General features: G+C 47.5%; 1 protein-coding gene across 3 annotated transcripts in view; it reads left to right on the forward strand.

The window, feature by feature from the left end:
- Positions 1-15,584, forward strand: part of PCNT (pericentrin) — a 147,037-nt gene that overhangs the window by 48,873 nt on the left and 82,580 nt on the right. For all 3 annotated transcript variants that reach the window (XM_064279604.1, XM_064279605.1, XM_064279606.1), the window contains 4 exons: positions 3,021-3,223; positions 3,899-4,137; positions 9,014-9,176; positions 9,833-10,045. In XM_064279604.1, coding sequence (XP_064135674.1) covers positions 3,021-3,223; positions 3,899-4,137; positions 9,014-9,176; positions 9,833-10,045 — 818 coding nt within the window. The remainder of the gene's footprint in view (positions 1-3,020; positions 3,224-3,898; positions 4,138-9,013; positions 9,177-9,832; positions 10,046-15,584) is intronic.

Below are 15,584 nucleotides of genomic sequence, written 5' to 3' on the forward strand. Positions count from 1 at the left end.
ATGTCTAGTAGTAGTTGCATAATGTGACTTCATCCTCACTACATATATGTGAATCTAGTAACATCTGTTTTAAAAGTCCGTTTTGTCTGGTATTAGTATAACCACTCCCACTTTCTTGTGGTTGTTCTTTGCGTGATATTTCTTTTGTCATCCATTTACTTTCAGTCTGTTTGTATCTTTGAATCTGAAGTGTGCCTCACTGGATCTTTTTAGTTGGACCTTTTTTTTTTTATCCTGTCTGAGAACCTCTGCTTTTTGAATGGATTGGTTAATCTGTTCACATTTGTTTTTATTGATATAGTCGAATTATGCCTAAAATTTTACTTTGTTTTCTATGTGTCTCATGTATTTTTTGTTTCCATTCATCCTTACTGCTTTCTTTTACATTAAATGAATATTTTCTAATGTAGCCTTTGAAATTCTTATGATTTTTTTCCACTGAGTTTCTTGGATTTTTGTTTGTCTTTTGGTGTTTGCGTTGGGACCCACCATGTGTGTCTGAACTTGTCAGAATCAACTTCGGATTTATATTAGCTTAATTCCAGTGATATATAGAAATGTTCAGCTCTTTCTCCCCTTTCTGTGGTATCATTGTTATATGTTTTTTATCTGTTAATGTTACAAACCCAATAATACATTGCTGTACTTATTACTTTACTAACTGTACTCATTTCTTAGCCTAATACAGCTTCATTCAACCTATCTTCTCTGTGATGTTATTGGCAAGTATGTTACGTGATATTATATTTCTATGTAATAGGCTCAACAGTACGTTATATGTACATAATTTTATATAATTGCTTTTAAATCAATTTTGAAAGATACCTTGTGGGATATAGGATTCTTGGTTGATAGTTTTTTCTTGAGCACTTTGAGTATGTTGTTCCAGTGCATCTAACCTCCATTGTTTCCTCTGCGAAGTCAGCCGTTAATCTTACTGGATTTCCCTTGTAAAGGAGGAATCATTTTTCTCTTGCTTTTCTTTCAATACTTTCTCCTTGTTTTCGAGTTTCAGCATTTTTACTATGATGTGTCTGTTTGTGAACCTTTTTAAGATTATCCTATTTGGAGTTTATTGAGCTTCTTTGATGTGTAAGTTACTGTTTTTCAATAAATTTGCCAAGTTTTCAGCCGTTATTTCTTCGAATCCTTTTTATTTCTCTCTTCCCCCTCCTTCCAGTAGTCCCAGAGCTCTCATATGTTGGTGCACTTAATGGTATCACGCACTTTCTGATACTTTATTTTTCTTCAATTTTTTTCCTTTATGTTCTTTGGCTTGCATAAACTCTATTGTTCTACAGGTTTGCACATTTTTTTCTGCCAGCTCAAATCTACTATTAATTCTACTCTAGTGTTTTAATTTCCAACTCCAGAATTTCCATTTTTTTCCGTAACTTTATTTTTATTGATATTCTTCATTTAATGTGATATTGTCATCATACTTCTTTAATTACGGTTTCTGTTAGTTTTGGGACCATATTTATAATGGTATATTAATGTTTCTTTTAAATCTGATACCTGATCACTCTAAAAGGCAGTTTCTGTTGTCTCCTTTTATAAGTGTATGGGTGATATTTTTCTATTTCTTTGCATGTCTCATAATTTTCAGATGTAAACTGGGTGTTATAGATAATAAATTGCAGCAGCTCTGCATAGTGGTTCCTCCCTTCCTGGGACTTGCTATTGCTACTTGCTGTTTATTTTTAGTGACTGCCTAGATTATTTTAGTGAATTCAATCTCCTCCTGCCTGCCCCCCCCCCATCTCCCCCTCACTCCATCCAAGTGTTAAGACTCTGATATAGTTCCTCAGGGAAGTGCAGCTTTAGGTATTCACCCAGTTACCTTGCAATGACAGTGGTAGTTGGTCAGGCTCTCCTCCTCCCTTTCCTTGACCACACCTAGCTGTTAAGATGCACTAATTTCCAGATGATTGCTCTATTGTTTTCAGTAATCTCCTGTGGCATAAATTGCACTACAAAGTAACCTAATCAAATTATGACTGCTTTGAAGGAATAGCTTCAAACATCAGCGTTTGATATTTGTCCTGACCCCAGGAAGGCTTTCTCCAGCTATTTTATTCCCTGGTTCTCTCCTGCAAACTATTGGTCTACAGTCTCCACTTTGTCTTCACTAAGTCCACAAATCTCCTATTTGTCTTTCACCACAACCTCCACTGTTTTTGAGAGTGCCCTTTGGCTGGAACTTTTCCAGGCTCAGTTGCAAATAAAGTCACTTCTTTTGGGAAGAGATTTGGAGCTACCAGTTTTTCAGCTTACTTCCCACACTGCCCATCAGGGAGAATCTCAGAGCCGGGGCAGACTTCTGAATATCAGCCCCATCTAAGAGCTGAGCACTCAGTGGAGGGAGGGAAGTATTCTGGGGTCCTCTGGCTTGCCTCTCCTCATGATCTGGGTGAGGACAGTCAAGACCCTAGTACTCTCAGTGTGCTGTGCCTGAGGTAGAACCCCTGCTCCTTGAGCCCCCACCTCTTCGATGCATCTGCCTGGGACTTAGCCTCACAATAGGCCGGGGTGGGGTGGGGAGGGATGGATGAGAAATGTTGGCTTCCTGCTTCTCTCCCGGAGAAAGCTCTCCAGCCAGGAACTGAAAAGAAAGGAGGCCATGTATTTGGCTGCAGCTTGGAGAGGAGTCTCCTTTCACTGAGCTGGAAGGGGAAGGGAGGGAGTGGTGTTGGTTCAAATACCACAGTGTCTTACCTTTGCTGTTGAATTTTTGTAGGTGTTCTTGAACAGGTGTTTCTTCATCTGCTTCTGGCCTTATGACCATTTCCAGAGGCTTTAAATGGCTGGGGTTTTTTGTTATCATTCTTCCCCATTTCCTGGTGAGCGGGTCTGCGGGATCCCTTGTGCTGTTGTGCTGAAGGTTGTCTCCCTGTGTGTTTAGAGCACGCACGCGTGGCCAGCGTCTCCTGCAGTGTCACCTGCCTGTGCTGTGTGTCTGCAGCCAGCACTCGCTTTGATTATGTTGTCTCCTGAATCTCTGTATCCGTCCTGCCCAGGAACGCACTCCAGGATGCCCTCAGAAGGCTGCTGAGCTTGTTTGGAGAGACGGTGAGGGCTGCGGTTGCCATCAAGAGTCAGATCAGTGAGCGTGTGGGGCTGTGTCTGGACGATGTGGGGGCCACTGGTACAGAGAGCCCGCCCAAAGTGTGGCCAAGCGTGGAGGCCCTGTGTGCAGGTGAGCACACAGGTGAGCATGCAGGTGAGCACCTGGCGCCTTCTCCTCTTTACTTCTCCTGATTGTCTGAGTGGCTCTGTTGAGAGTACACCGTGGAATGAAGGTTGCCTAATGTGATTAGTCCTTTGCTTTTCTCAAAGGGCACAGTGTGTGCGTGATGTAGGAACGCTTTTTTCCTAGGTGAGCATTGTCTGGGCTTCCAAGAAGGGCCCTGGAGAGCTAGGGCTGTTGGGTGCCCGTGGGCCTTGTGGGGACCTGTGCCTATAGCCTTCAGGCCCTTTTAGAGTGGTGCAGACCAACTGAGAAGCAGGAGCTGCTGGGACTCCTCCCTGTGGGTGTGGGCTGGGGTGCTATGGGTGGCCTTGGGAGGGCTGTTGGTGGGAGAAGGTTGTTGCTGGGGACCGTCCAGGGGCTGGCCTGGGACTCAGCATTGTGGCCATGACATGAACTATTGTCTCCTTGTCTCCCTCTGCTGACCATGCTGGAGGAGACCATCCTTCAAGGACATCCAAGGTCTGGGCATGGTGGAGCCTTCCCAGCTCCTATACAGCGTTGCTTCCTGTTCCTACAGCGGGCAATTATTCTTAGATTTTCTCTGCTCTAATTAACATGGTTTGCTCATCGTCTTAAAGCTGTTTTGGGAGGTTGGCTTGCTCACTGTGCAGCGTGTGGAGGTTTCTGGATCTGGTCATTCTGCAGCCCCCACACTGGATGAGGCCCTGCCTGGGTTCAGCATAGCTCCACTAGAGCCTGACGGGACGCTGCTTGAGTCTGCGGAGGTATCTGTTGTGGCTGAGATCAGCAGTCATGTGTGCGAGAGCTTCTTTATGAGCCCAGAGGCCACACTGGAGTATGAGCAGCCGATCAGGAAGGTCTACCAGAGCCTCAGAGTGGCTGTGAACAGTCTCCTGGAGATGGCCCTGGACTCCAGCAGACAGGTAAGGTGCTGTGTGGAGGGGCCTCCCTACACAGTCTCACTGGAACGTGGGTGAGTCTGCCCTCAGAAGGGGTTGCAGACAAGGTGCAGGCTGTGTTGGCATCGTGCGGGCAAGGTGGAGGGTGATGGCTGGGCTCCATGCTGGAGGCCTCCAAGGGAGAGTTCCCACTCTCTGGAACTTGCTTCCCTTCTGCCCCTCCACCGCTGGCATCTGGAGGCAGAGACCCTGCGCTGAGGTTTCCAGGGTGCTTGTTGGCCTTCATAGCTGACACTGTGCTTACGCACGTTTTCCTTCAGGAGGAATCTTCTGAACCAGAATTCTTGAGGAGGTGGACTTGCTACCAATGACAGACAAACCTCTATTTAAGTTAGGTAATACATAAACCAGCTGGATGCTCTCTTGCAATTTCACGTTGAGCGTCTTTACCTTTAGAAATTTCACTAAGGGAATTGATTTTGTTAACCTTTCTGGAACATTGTAGACATTTAGAAAAGAAGTTGAGTGAGAATTTATGCAGAGCAATCAAGTAAGCAAGAGAACCTTTTCTCCTGAGTCAGCCCAGTTAGAAGTAGATGTTTTTACATGAAGTGTTGTCTGGGTCTGCAGAAACAGTTGATGGGTTTTCTCTCCTCAGTGGGGTCAGTGGAGTCCGCTGTGGGTTATGGTTTTGAAATTGAAGTTTCTTTCTCTTGTTTCCTCCCACTGCCTTTTCTGCACCCCCCGCCTACCCCATTCTCTCCTCAGAACTGGGCATCCACAGTACCCAGATGCTGTAATGTCATTACACTGAGGGGTCCCTAGGCCCTGTGTGGCCCAGGGGCTGAGTGAGGGCAGACTTGTCCTGGATGTGCGCTGCTGTCAGCGTGCTCTGTTCATGTAAACTGTCCCGTGGAGCATGAGCCCCCTGGGGAGGTGCCCGCACAGGTGTGGGGAATGTGGGGGGATGTAGTGTATGCTAAGAGAGAGGACTGCAGAGGGGGTACAGGGAGTGTGAGGTGTGCCGGGGAGAGGGCCACTGAGGGGACGTGGGGGGGCCAGGGGAGAGGGCTGCAGCGGGAGTGTCGGGGGGCCAGGGGAGAGGCTGCAAAGGGGGCATGGGGGTACCAGCAGAGAGGGCCACAGAGGGGAGTGGAGGCCGGTGTGAGGGCTGAGTTCAGAGAGGCAGCCACTCCTTGCTGGCTTGTGTCTCTGGCTCATGCTCATGGGGAGTAGTCTTGGCTGCAGGAAGGGCAGGCCAGCAGTCAGGTAGGGGGCGTACTGGTAGCCTATGGGGAGGGTAGGGAGAGAAGTGGCTTCTGGGGCTGTTTCAAAGGTAGAAACAACATGGTTTCCTTGGAAGCTGGGCCTGGACTGTCCTGATCCACGAGGAGGCTGAGGGAGACCCTGGCTCTGGGACTGAGTTCCTGTCAGTAGTTGAGCAAAGAGTTGGAGAGGGAGTTGCATGGATGTGCTTGCCTAGTGGGCGTGGAGGCCGCAGGAGTGGGGCCCAGGACACATGGAGGTGGGAGCAGGGCTGCCGTTGGGCTAAGATGTGAGACGTTGCTGGCGGCACACGTTGGAGAGGGAGCATCTCTGTGCTGTGGCAAGGTGCCCTTGGTCCCCACTGGCCCTGTGTGATGTGGGTGATTAAGACCAATGTCCCATCCCCCATCCCCAGTGTGTCTCTGCCCTGTGGCCTGGTTCTCTGGTGGACAGTTTATGTGTCATATTTGTTCTTTGAAATGTTTTATGTGTATCTTTGTGCAATTTTTCTTTGAAAATTTGTTGAATGAGCAAGTTTAATTATTTAGCAATTGACATAATACATGCATACCTCAGAGATATTGCGGGGTTGGTTCCAGACCACTGCAATAAAGCAAGTCACATGAATTTTTTGGCTTCCCAATGCATATAAAAGTTATGTTTACACTATACCGTAGTCTGTTAAGTGTGCAATAGCATTATGTCTTAAAAAACTGCACATTCCTTAATTAAAAAATACTTTATTCCTAAAAAAAAAAAAAAAATGCTAACCATCATCTGAGCCTTCAGCGAGATATTTTTGCTGGTGGCAAGTCTTGCCTCGATGTTGATGGCTGCTGACTGATCAGGGTGGTGGTTACTGAAGGCTGGGGTGGCTGTGGCAATTTCTTAAAATAAGACAGCAATGAAGTTTGCCACATTGATTGACTCTTCCTTTTGTGAAAGATTTCTTTTTAGCAAGTGATGTTATCTGAGAGTATTTTACACACAGTAGAACTTCTTTCAAAACTGGAGTCAATCCTCTCAAACCTTGCTGTTGCTTTATCCACTGAGTTTACATAATATTTTAAATCCTTTGTTGTCGTTTCAACAATATGCACAGCATCTTCACCAGGAGTAGATTCCACCTCAAGAAACCACTTTGCTCATCCATAAAAAGCAGCTCCTCATCCATTAAAGTTTTATCGTGAGATGGCAGCAATTCAGTCACATCTTCAGGCTCCACCTCTAATTCTAGTTCTCTTGCTGTTTCCACCACATGTGCAGTTACTTCCTCCACTGAAGCCTTGAACCCCTCAAAGTCATCCATGAGGGTTGGAATCAGCTTCTTCCAAACTCCTGTTAATGTTGATGTTTGACATCCTCCCATGAATCACGAATGATCTTCGTGGCATCTAGAATGGTGAATCCTTTCCAGAAAGTTTCCAGATCCATCAGAGGAATCACTATCTATGGCACCTATAGCCTTATGAAATGTACTTCTTCAATAATAAGACTTGAAAGTAGAAATTAGTCCTTGATCCATGGGTCTGCAGAATGGATATTGTGTTAACAGGCATGAAAACAACATTAATCTCCTTGTACATCTCCATCAGAGCTCTTGGGTGACCAGGTGCATTGTCAGTGAGCAGTAGTATTTTGAAAGGAATCTTTTCTTCTGAGCAATAGGTCTCAACAGTGGGCTTAAAATTTTCAGTAAACCGTTTTGTAATCAGATATGCCGTCATCCAGGCTTTGTTGTTTCATTTATGGAGCACAGGCAGAGTAGACGTGGCATAATTCTTAAGGGCCCTAGGATTTTCTGAGTGGTAAGTGAACATTTGTTTCAACTTAAAGTCACCAGCTGTATTAGTGCCTAACAAGAGAGTCAGCCTGTCCTCTGAAGCCTTGAAGCAGGCATTGACGTCTGCTCTTGAGCTGCCACAGTCCCGTGGCGTCGTCCTCCGATCTACAGCTGTTCCGTCTGCACTGAAAACCCACGGTCTAGCGTAGCCGTCTTCCCCGTTACCCCGGTGAGCCCCTCTGGGTGACTCGCCGCAGCTGCTGCCTCAGCGCTTGCTGCTCCATCGTCCGCCGTCTAGCGTAGCCGTCTTCCCGTTACCCCGGTGAGCCCCTCTGGATGACTTGCCGCAGCTGCTGCCTCAGCGCTTGCTGCTCCATCGTCCGCCGTCTAGCGTAGCCGTCTTCCCCGTTGTCTCGGTGAGCCCCTCTGGGTGACTCGCCGCAGCTGCTGCCTCAGTGCTTGCTGCTCCATCGTCCGCCGTCTAGCGTAGCCGTCTTCCCCGTTGTCTCGGTGAGCCCCTCTGGGTGACTCGCCGCAGCTGCTGCCTCAGTGCTTGCTGCTCCATCGTCCGCCGTCTAGCGTAGCCGTCTTCCCCGTTGTCTCGGTGAGCCCCTCTGGGTGACTCGCCGCAGCTGCTGCCTCAGCGCTTGCTGCTCCATCGTCCGCCGTCTAGCGTAGCCGTCTTCCCCGTTGTCTCGGTGAGCCCCTCTGGGTGACTCGCCGCAGCTGCTGCCTCAGCGCTTGCTGCTCCATCGTCCGCCGTCTAGCGTAGCCGTCTTCCCCGTTGTCTCGGTGAGCCCTTCTGGGTGACTCGCCGCAGCTGCTGCCTCAGTGCTTGCTGCTTCACTTTACGCTTCCGTGTTACGGGGGCAGCTTCTTTCCTCAAACCTCGTGAACCAGCTGTGCAGCCTTCAGATTTCTGCAGCTTCCTCCCCCCTCTCCGCCTTCATAGAACTGAGGAGAGTTAAGGTCTTGTTCTGGATTAGGCTTCGATTTAAGAAAATATCCTGGCTGATTTGATCTCCTACCCAGACCACTAAAACTTTCTCCATAGCAGCAATGAGGCTGTTCCGCTTCCTTATCGTGCATATGTTCACTGGAGTAGCACTTTTAATTTCCTTCAAGAACTTTTCCTTTGTATTCACAACTTGGCTAACTGTTTGGTGCAAGAGGCCGAGCTTTCGGCCTGTCTCAGCTTTCAACATGCCTTCCTCAGTAAGTTAATCATTTCCAGCTTTTGATTTAAAAGGAGAGACGTGAGACTCTTCCTTTCATTTGAACACTTAGAGGCCATTGTAGGGTTGTTAATTGGCCTAATTTCAATATTGTCGCGTCTCAGGGAATAGAGAGGCTCCAGGAGAGGGAGAGAGAGATGGGGGAACAGCCGGTAGGTGGAGCTGTCAAAACACACACATTTATCGACTAAGTTCGCCATCTTTTATGGGTGTGGTTCATGGCACCCCAAAACAATTACAATAGTAACACCAAAGTTCATTGATCACAGCTCACCATAACAGATATAATGATAGTAAAAAAAATTGAAATTTTGCAAGAATTATGAAAATGTGACACAGAGACATGAAGTGAGCACATGCTATTGGAAAAATGGCGCTGAGAGGCTTGCTCAACCAGGGTTGCCACAAACCTTCAATCTGTTAAAAGCACAGTGTCTGCAAAGCGTAGTAAAGCGACGAAGTGTGATAAAACAAGGTACGTTGTGTGTTGAGTGTTGAAATGATTGCTTCTTGTGGAATATTTACGATGTCACTAGAATTCTGCCCACGTGTGGTGTTGATGTAAGCTTTGGCTATTTTCAGTGTGCAGTTCTGATTTTCAAATGTGTTTTAACAGCTGGAGGAAGCACACCAAATTCACGCTCGTTTTGAGAAAGAATTTAATTATAAAAATGAGGAGACTGCACAGGTCATTAGACAGCAGAAGGAGCTACTGGACTGCCTCAGTGAGGAGAGCTCTGCGACGGCCGCGCTCACCCGGGAGCTCCACCAGGCCCACGGTGAGCGAGCAAGCTGGGCTCCACTCCCATGGGGGCTGGGTTGCTAGATGGGGTGAGGTGCGGTGGGACGGGACACCTCAGGAGGGAGCTCTACCAGGCCCACGGTGAGCGGTGAGCAGGCGCAGGAGGGTGGGAGGACGGGCCACCTCAAGAGGGACGTGGGGCAGCACAGTTCTTCACTACAGACTAAAACCAGTGATGGCGGGGCACTCTGCGCCATGAGGCCCTCATCACCTGGATAGGAGATGCATGTGGGAGAAGCTCTGCATTTTGAGGGGCAGGCAGTTTCTCTGCCTGGGCAGCAGTGGGTTTCCAGAGCCTTCTGGAGCACAGCAGGATGGGACATCAGCCTACTTGGCTCAGAGCAGACATGGGGGGCCAGGGTTCTGTCAGGAGTTCATGCTTTTTTTTGTTTCTGTGCTTGCAGGGTCTGAGCTGGGTTGAGCCCAGATGTGTTCGGGTGGGGAGGGATGTGACCCAGGACCGAGGCGAGGTGCTGATCTGGTGGCCCAGCTCTCAGGGGGCCAGGCATCTCTTCCACTTCCCATTCCCCTCCCCAGCTGGTGTCTACCACGTGACAGCACAGGCCAGGCATGGCCCTTGGTACCTGCTGTTTTTTCTTGGCGGGCACCCACCTCACCTGGTCTCCTCTGCAGGCCTCATCGAGGGGTTCAAAGAAGAGAGGGCAGACCTGCAGGTGGCGCTGGACCAGAAGGAGCAGTCAGAGCAGTGCCTGGTCTTAGAGCTGGAGCACCTGAGCCAGCAGCTCCAGGCGGCCACCCAGGAGCAGGCACAGCTAAAGGAGGAGTGTGCTGCCCTGCAGAGCCAGAAGGAGGTGCTGGCTGCCGGCGCACAGGAGAGAGAAGCTGGTAAGAGATGCTGGCTGTAGAGCCCTGACCTTCCGGACTGTAGGGACATGGGCATCGGACTGTCCCTCTGCTTTGTGGACTCTGGACATTGTCGGATGGTGAACCTGTTCCAAAGCCCAGGAATCAGTGTGTGCACATGTGGGTGCCAGTGCTTGTGTGCATGCTTGTGGATGCCTGTGTGTGTGTGTGCGTGTGTGTGTGCACGCTGTGCATGCATGTGTGCGCTCGTGCATGTGTGTGGGCTGTGCATGCGTATGTGCGTGTATGCACGTGCGTGTCTGCACATGCATGTGTGTGTGTGCGCGTGCATGTATGTTGTGATTTTTTCCTTCCCCCGTGCCTCCACGTTGCCGTGTTCAGGTGCTGTCTGTCCTTCAGACAGTACTCACCCTTGAGGGCCTGGCCCAGCAGACGCTTAGCAAGCAGTTACGGACCGAGAGGACATGGGCTGTGCAGGATCTCTGCTGTTTGGCTGCGGAAGGGAGAGCTGACCTCTGCTTTCTGAGCATGGGATGAAGGGTTAATGCCTTCAGAGGAGCTCACAGCTCTAGGTAGATGTGGTGGCCCTTGGCTGGGTCCCTGCGCAGGTGCCTGGTTTGGCTTGCCCAGTGGTTGTAAAAATGGAAATAGTTACTGACGACATTTGAGTGTCAGGAGATCTGTCTTGGGAGCCCTGGGCCTGCATGCATGTGGCAGCTTCTCAGCCCTCGAGGTAGCCTCGACCCCGGGCCCACTCCACCCTCACCTGTCGGCCAGGCTGTGATGATAGCCCAGGGCACCAACTGAAGGCTGGTGCAGCATGTCCCAGTCCCCCCTACAATCTGCTACAGGGGTTCTCCAGGCCACCCCTCTATGTGGGGCCTGGTTCCACGAGGCCTTCTCTCCCCAGATGGTGGAACCCTGTGTTTCAGGGTCTACCTTTTTATCTTTGCTGCGTGTATTGTCATCACATAGCTGCCAGCTAGAAACAACTGCCTTAGGGGCTGCGGTCTGCCTGTTTCTTCCTTTGTCCCATTTAGCGGTCAGTGCCGAAGTTCTGGAACAGAAGCCTCAGTGACCTGAGCGCAGAGGGTGGCGGGCCGTGGGGATGCACGTATCTGCAAATTGTCTGATGCCAAACATTCCCCAGAGCCTTGCTACTGACGTTCTCCTTCCTCTAATTTCTGAACTTTTATATGCATGGTCATGTGTTCTTGTATGTTTACTTCTGTGAATGTTTGTGTATTTCGATTCATAGGTGTTCCTGTCACTGTAGCACAGAAGGATTCAGGTTTGTAAGATAAGCAAGTGATTTCCCTGTGATGTGTGCCCTTCCTGCTTGCCTCAGAGTTTGCTGCCATTGGACTGAAGAGGAAAGTTGTTCCGAGTGTCTGTGGCAGACCTTAATATCTTTAAATGTAATGATGCTTTGGTCTAAGGAGTCAGTGTTAACGTTCCACAGCTGTAGCCTCTGTGTGCTGTTTGCAGGCGATCATGTCTGCAGTAGCTTCTGCGAAGCTCTGAGGCTGAGTTCCCATCCAGCATGCCTCCTCACAGCTGGGCGTAGTCAACCCTGGGTCGTGTGCAGAGTCTCGGCGCCTTTGCTTGAGTGTGTATACCCATCAGTGTTTCCGGGGAGGTGACACTGTCTTTGAACAGTGGGCTCTATGCCAATGCAGCACCACTGTAAAGGCACTTACATGACTGTGATTCACACCCTGGGGGGTTGCAAATAATGTCGCTGTAGCTGCATGTTTCATGCTAATTTACTGTCATTAATTACTGGGTATTGGCATGAATATTTACAAAAAGTGTTGTTAGCAGTAGTGATAGTTTGTCATAAAAGATTGATGAAGAGTTTTATGAACCAAAACGAGTTTTGAGAGCTGCTGTTGTTAGGTGCTGTTGAGTTGGTTCCCGCTCATAGTGCCCCTATGTACAATAGAACGAAATACTGCCCGGTCCTTTACCATGCTCAAAATTGTTATTATGCTTAAGCCCATTGTTGCAGCCACTCTGACAATCCACCTCATTGAGGGTCTTCCTCTTTTCTGTTGACCCTCTACTTTACCAAGCATGATGTCCTTCTCCAAGGACTGATCCCTTCTGACAACATGTCCAAAGTATGTAAGACTCAGTCTTGACATCGTTGCTTCTAAGGAACATCCTGGTTGTACTGCTTCTAAGACAGATTTGTTCGTTCTTGTGGCAGTCCATGGTATATTCAATATTCTTCGCCAGCACCATAATTCAAAGGCATCAATTCTTCTCCCATCTTCCTTATTCATTGTCCAGCTTTCGCATGCATAAGATGTGATTGAAAATACCATGACTTGGGTCAGGCGCACCTTAGTCTTCAAGGTGACATCTTTGCTTTTCAACACTTTAAAGACATCTTTTGCAGATTTGCCCAACGCAGCGTGTCACTTGATTTTTTGACTGCCTCTTTCATGGGTGTTGATTGTGGACGCAAGTAAAATGAAATCCTTGACAACTTCAGTCTTTTCTCTGTTTATCATGGTGTTGCTTATTGGTCCAGTTGTGAGGACTTTTGTTTTCTTTATGTTGAGGCGTAATCCGTACTGAAGGCTGTGGTCTTTGATCTTCATCAGTAAGTGCTTCAAGTCCTCTTCACTTTCAGCAAGCAAGGTTGTGTTATCTGCCTAACACAGGTTGTTAATGAGTCTTCCTCCAATCATGATGCCTTTTTCTTCTTCATACAGTCCAGCCTCTCTATTTATCTGCTCAGCATACAGATTGAATAGACATGGCGAAAGATACAACCCTGATGCACACCTTTCCTGACTTTAAACCATGCAGTATCCCTTTGCTCTGTTTGAACAACTGCCTCTTGATCTACGTACAGGTTCCTCATGAGCACAATTAAGTGTTCTGGAATTCCCATTCTTTGCAGTGTTATCCATAATTTGTTATGACCTACACTGTTGAATGCCTTTGCAGAGTCAACAAAACACAGGTAAACATCTTTCTGGTATTCTCTGCTTTCAGCCAACAATGATATCCCTGGTTCCACATCCTCTTCTGAATCCGGCCTGAATTTCTGGCAGTTCCCTGTCAATATAGTGCTGGAGCCAATTTTGGATGATCTTCAGCAAAATTTTACTTGTGTGTGATATTAATAATATCGTTCGATAATTTCAGCATTCCATTGGATCACCTGTCTTGGGAACAGGCATAAATATGAATCTCTTCCACTCACTTGGCCGGGTAGCTGTCTTCCACATTTCTTGGCATAGACGAGTGAGCACCTCCAGCACTGTGTCCATTTGTTGAAACATCTCAGTTGGCATTCCATCAATTCCTGGAGTCTTGTGTTTTGCCAATGCCTTTAGCACTTTTAGCACAGCTTGGACATCTTCCTTCAGTACCATTCGTTCCTGATCATGTGCTACGTCGTGAAATGGTTGAACATCAACCAATTCTTTTTGGTATAATGACTCTGTGTATTCCTTCCATCTTCTTTTGATGCTTTCTGTGTCGTTTAATATTTTCTCCATAGAATCCTTCACTATTGCAACTCGAGTCTTGAAAATTTTCTTCAGTTCTTTGAGCTTGAGAAATGCCGAGCGTGTTCTTCCCTTTTGGTTTTCTATTTCCAGCTCTTTGCACATGTCACTATGATACTTTGTCTCCAAGCCGCCTTTTGAAATCTTCTGTTCAGCTCTTTTACTTCATCATTTCTTTCTTTTGCTTCAGCTGCTCGATTTTGAAGAGCAAGTTTCAGAGTCACTTCTTACATCCATTTTGGTCTTTCTTGTCTTTTTAATGACCTTTTGCTTTCTTCGTGGATGATGTCCTTGATGTCAATCCACAACTCGTCTGGTCTTCGGTCATCGGTGTTCAACACGTCAAATCTGTTCTTGAGATGGTCTCTAAATTCACGTGGCAATTACTCAAGGTTGTGCTTTGGCTCTCATGGACTTGTTCTAATTTTCTTCAGTTTCAACTTGAACTTGCATATGAGCAATTGATGGTCTGTTCCACAGTCGGCCCCTGGCCTTGTTCTGACTGATGATATTGAGCTTTTCCATTGTCTCTTTCCACAGATGTAGCAGATTTGATTCCTGTGTATTCCATCTGGCGAGGTCCACATGTTTAGTTGCCATTTATTTTAGTGTTAAAGGTATTTGCAATGAAGTCATTGGTCTTGGAAACTTCTATCATGTGATATCCGGCATTGTTGCTATCACCAAGACCATATTTTCCAACTACCGATACTCCTTTGTTTCCAACTTTTGCATTCCAATCACTAGTAATTATCAATGCATCCTGATTACATGTTTAATCAATTTCAGACTGCAGAAGTTGGTAAAAATCTTCAATTTCTTCATCTTTGGCCTTAGTGGTTGGTGTGTAAATCTGAATAATAGTCATATTAACTGGTCTTCTTTGTAGACATATGGGTATTGTCCAATCACTGACAGCGTTATACTTCAAGATAGGTCTTGAAATGTTCTTTTTGATGATGAATGCAACGCCATTCCTCTTCAAGTTGTCATTCCCAGCATAGTAGACCATATGTTGTCTGATTCAGAATGCCCAATACCAGTCCATTTCAGCTCACTAATGCCTAGGATATCAAAGTTTATGTGTTCTATTTCATTTTTGATGATTTTCAGTTTTCATAGGTTCATACTTTATACATTCTATGTTCTGATTATTCATGGATGTTTGCAGCTGTTTCTTCTCATTTTGAGTCTTGTCCCATCAGAAAATGAAGGTCCCAAAAGCTTGACTCCATGCACGTCATTAAGGTCAACTCTACTTTGAGGAGGCAGCTCTTCCCCAGTCATCTTTTGAGTGCCCTCCAACCTGAGGGGCTCATCTTCTGGCACTATATCAGGCAGTGTTCCGCTGCCATTCATAAGGTTTTCACTGGCTAATTCTTTTCAGAAGTAGACCGCCTGGTCTTTTTTCCTAGTCTTCCTTTGGAAACCCAGCTGAAACCCGTCTACCGTGGGTGACCCTGCTGGTATTCGAATACTGGTGGCATAGCTTCCAGCATCACAGCAACAAGCAAGCCCCCACAGTACAACATACTGACAGACACGTCTCAGAGTGTATGCACTTTTATTTTAGGCCATTTTCGTTTAGAAGGTATAATTTTTGCAAGAGTACTTCGCGTTTATTTCAAGTGGGTATTTGGTAATATTGGACAGGTGAGTTGGATGCAGGCTTGGCCTCTGGGGCAGACACAGGCACCCTGGCTTGCTCCTGCAGGCACTTCGCTCACCTGTTCACCAGGAGGCAGGGAAAGCACGAAGGAAGGGGTCAGGCAGCATCTCTGTGAGGTGATCTGGAACTTTCACAGACTCTCGTGCTCACCTCCATGGCCAAGACTTGGTCTTGTGGCCTCCACACCTCGCTGCGAGAGAGGCTGGATACAATTTTGTTTGTGTCGGGGCAGCATCGTGACAGCTGCATCTGGGTCCGCTATGCAGGGAGGATTCCACCTCAGCAGTCGTGGGCAACCCTATGCAGTGGGGTCTGCTTGTCTGTCTCCACATCTGTCCTGCAGTCCCCATCAGCCCCACACAAT

The sequence above is a fragment of the Loxodonta africana genome, chromosome 2 (assembly GCF_030014295.1).
Source record: "Loxodonta africana isolate mLoxAfr1 chromosome 2, mLoxAfr1.hap2, whole genome shotgun sequence".
Lineage (NCBI taxonomy): Eukaryota > Metazoa > Chordata > Mammalia > Proboscidea > Elephantidae > Loxodonta > Loxodonta africana.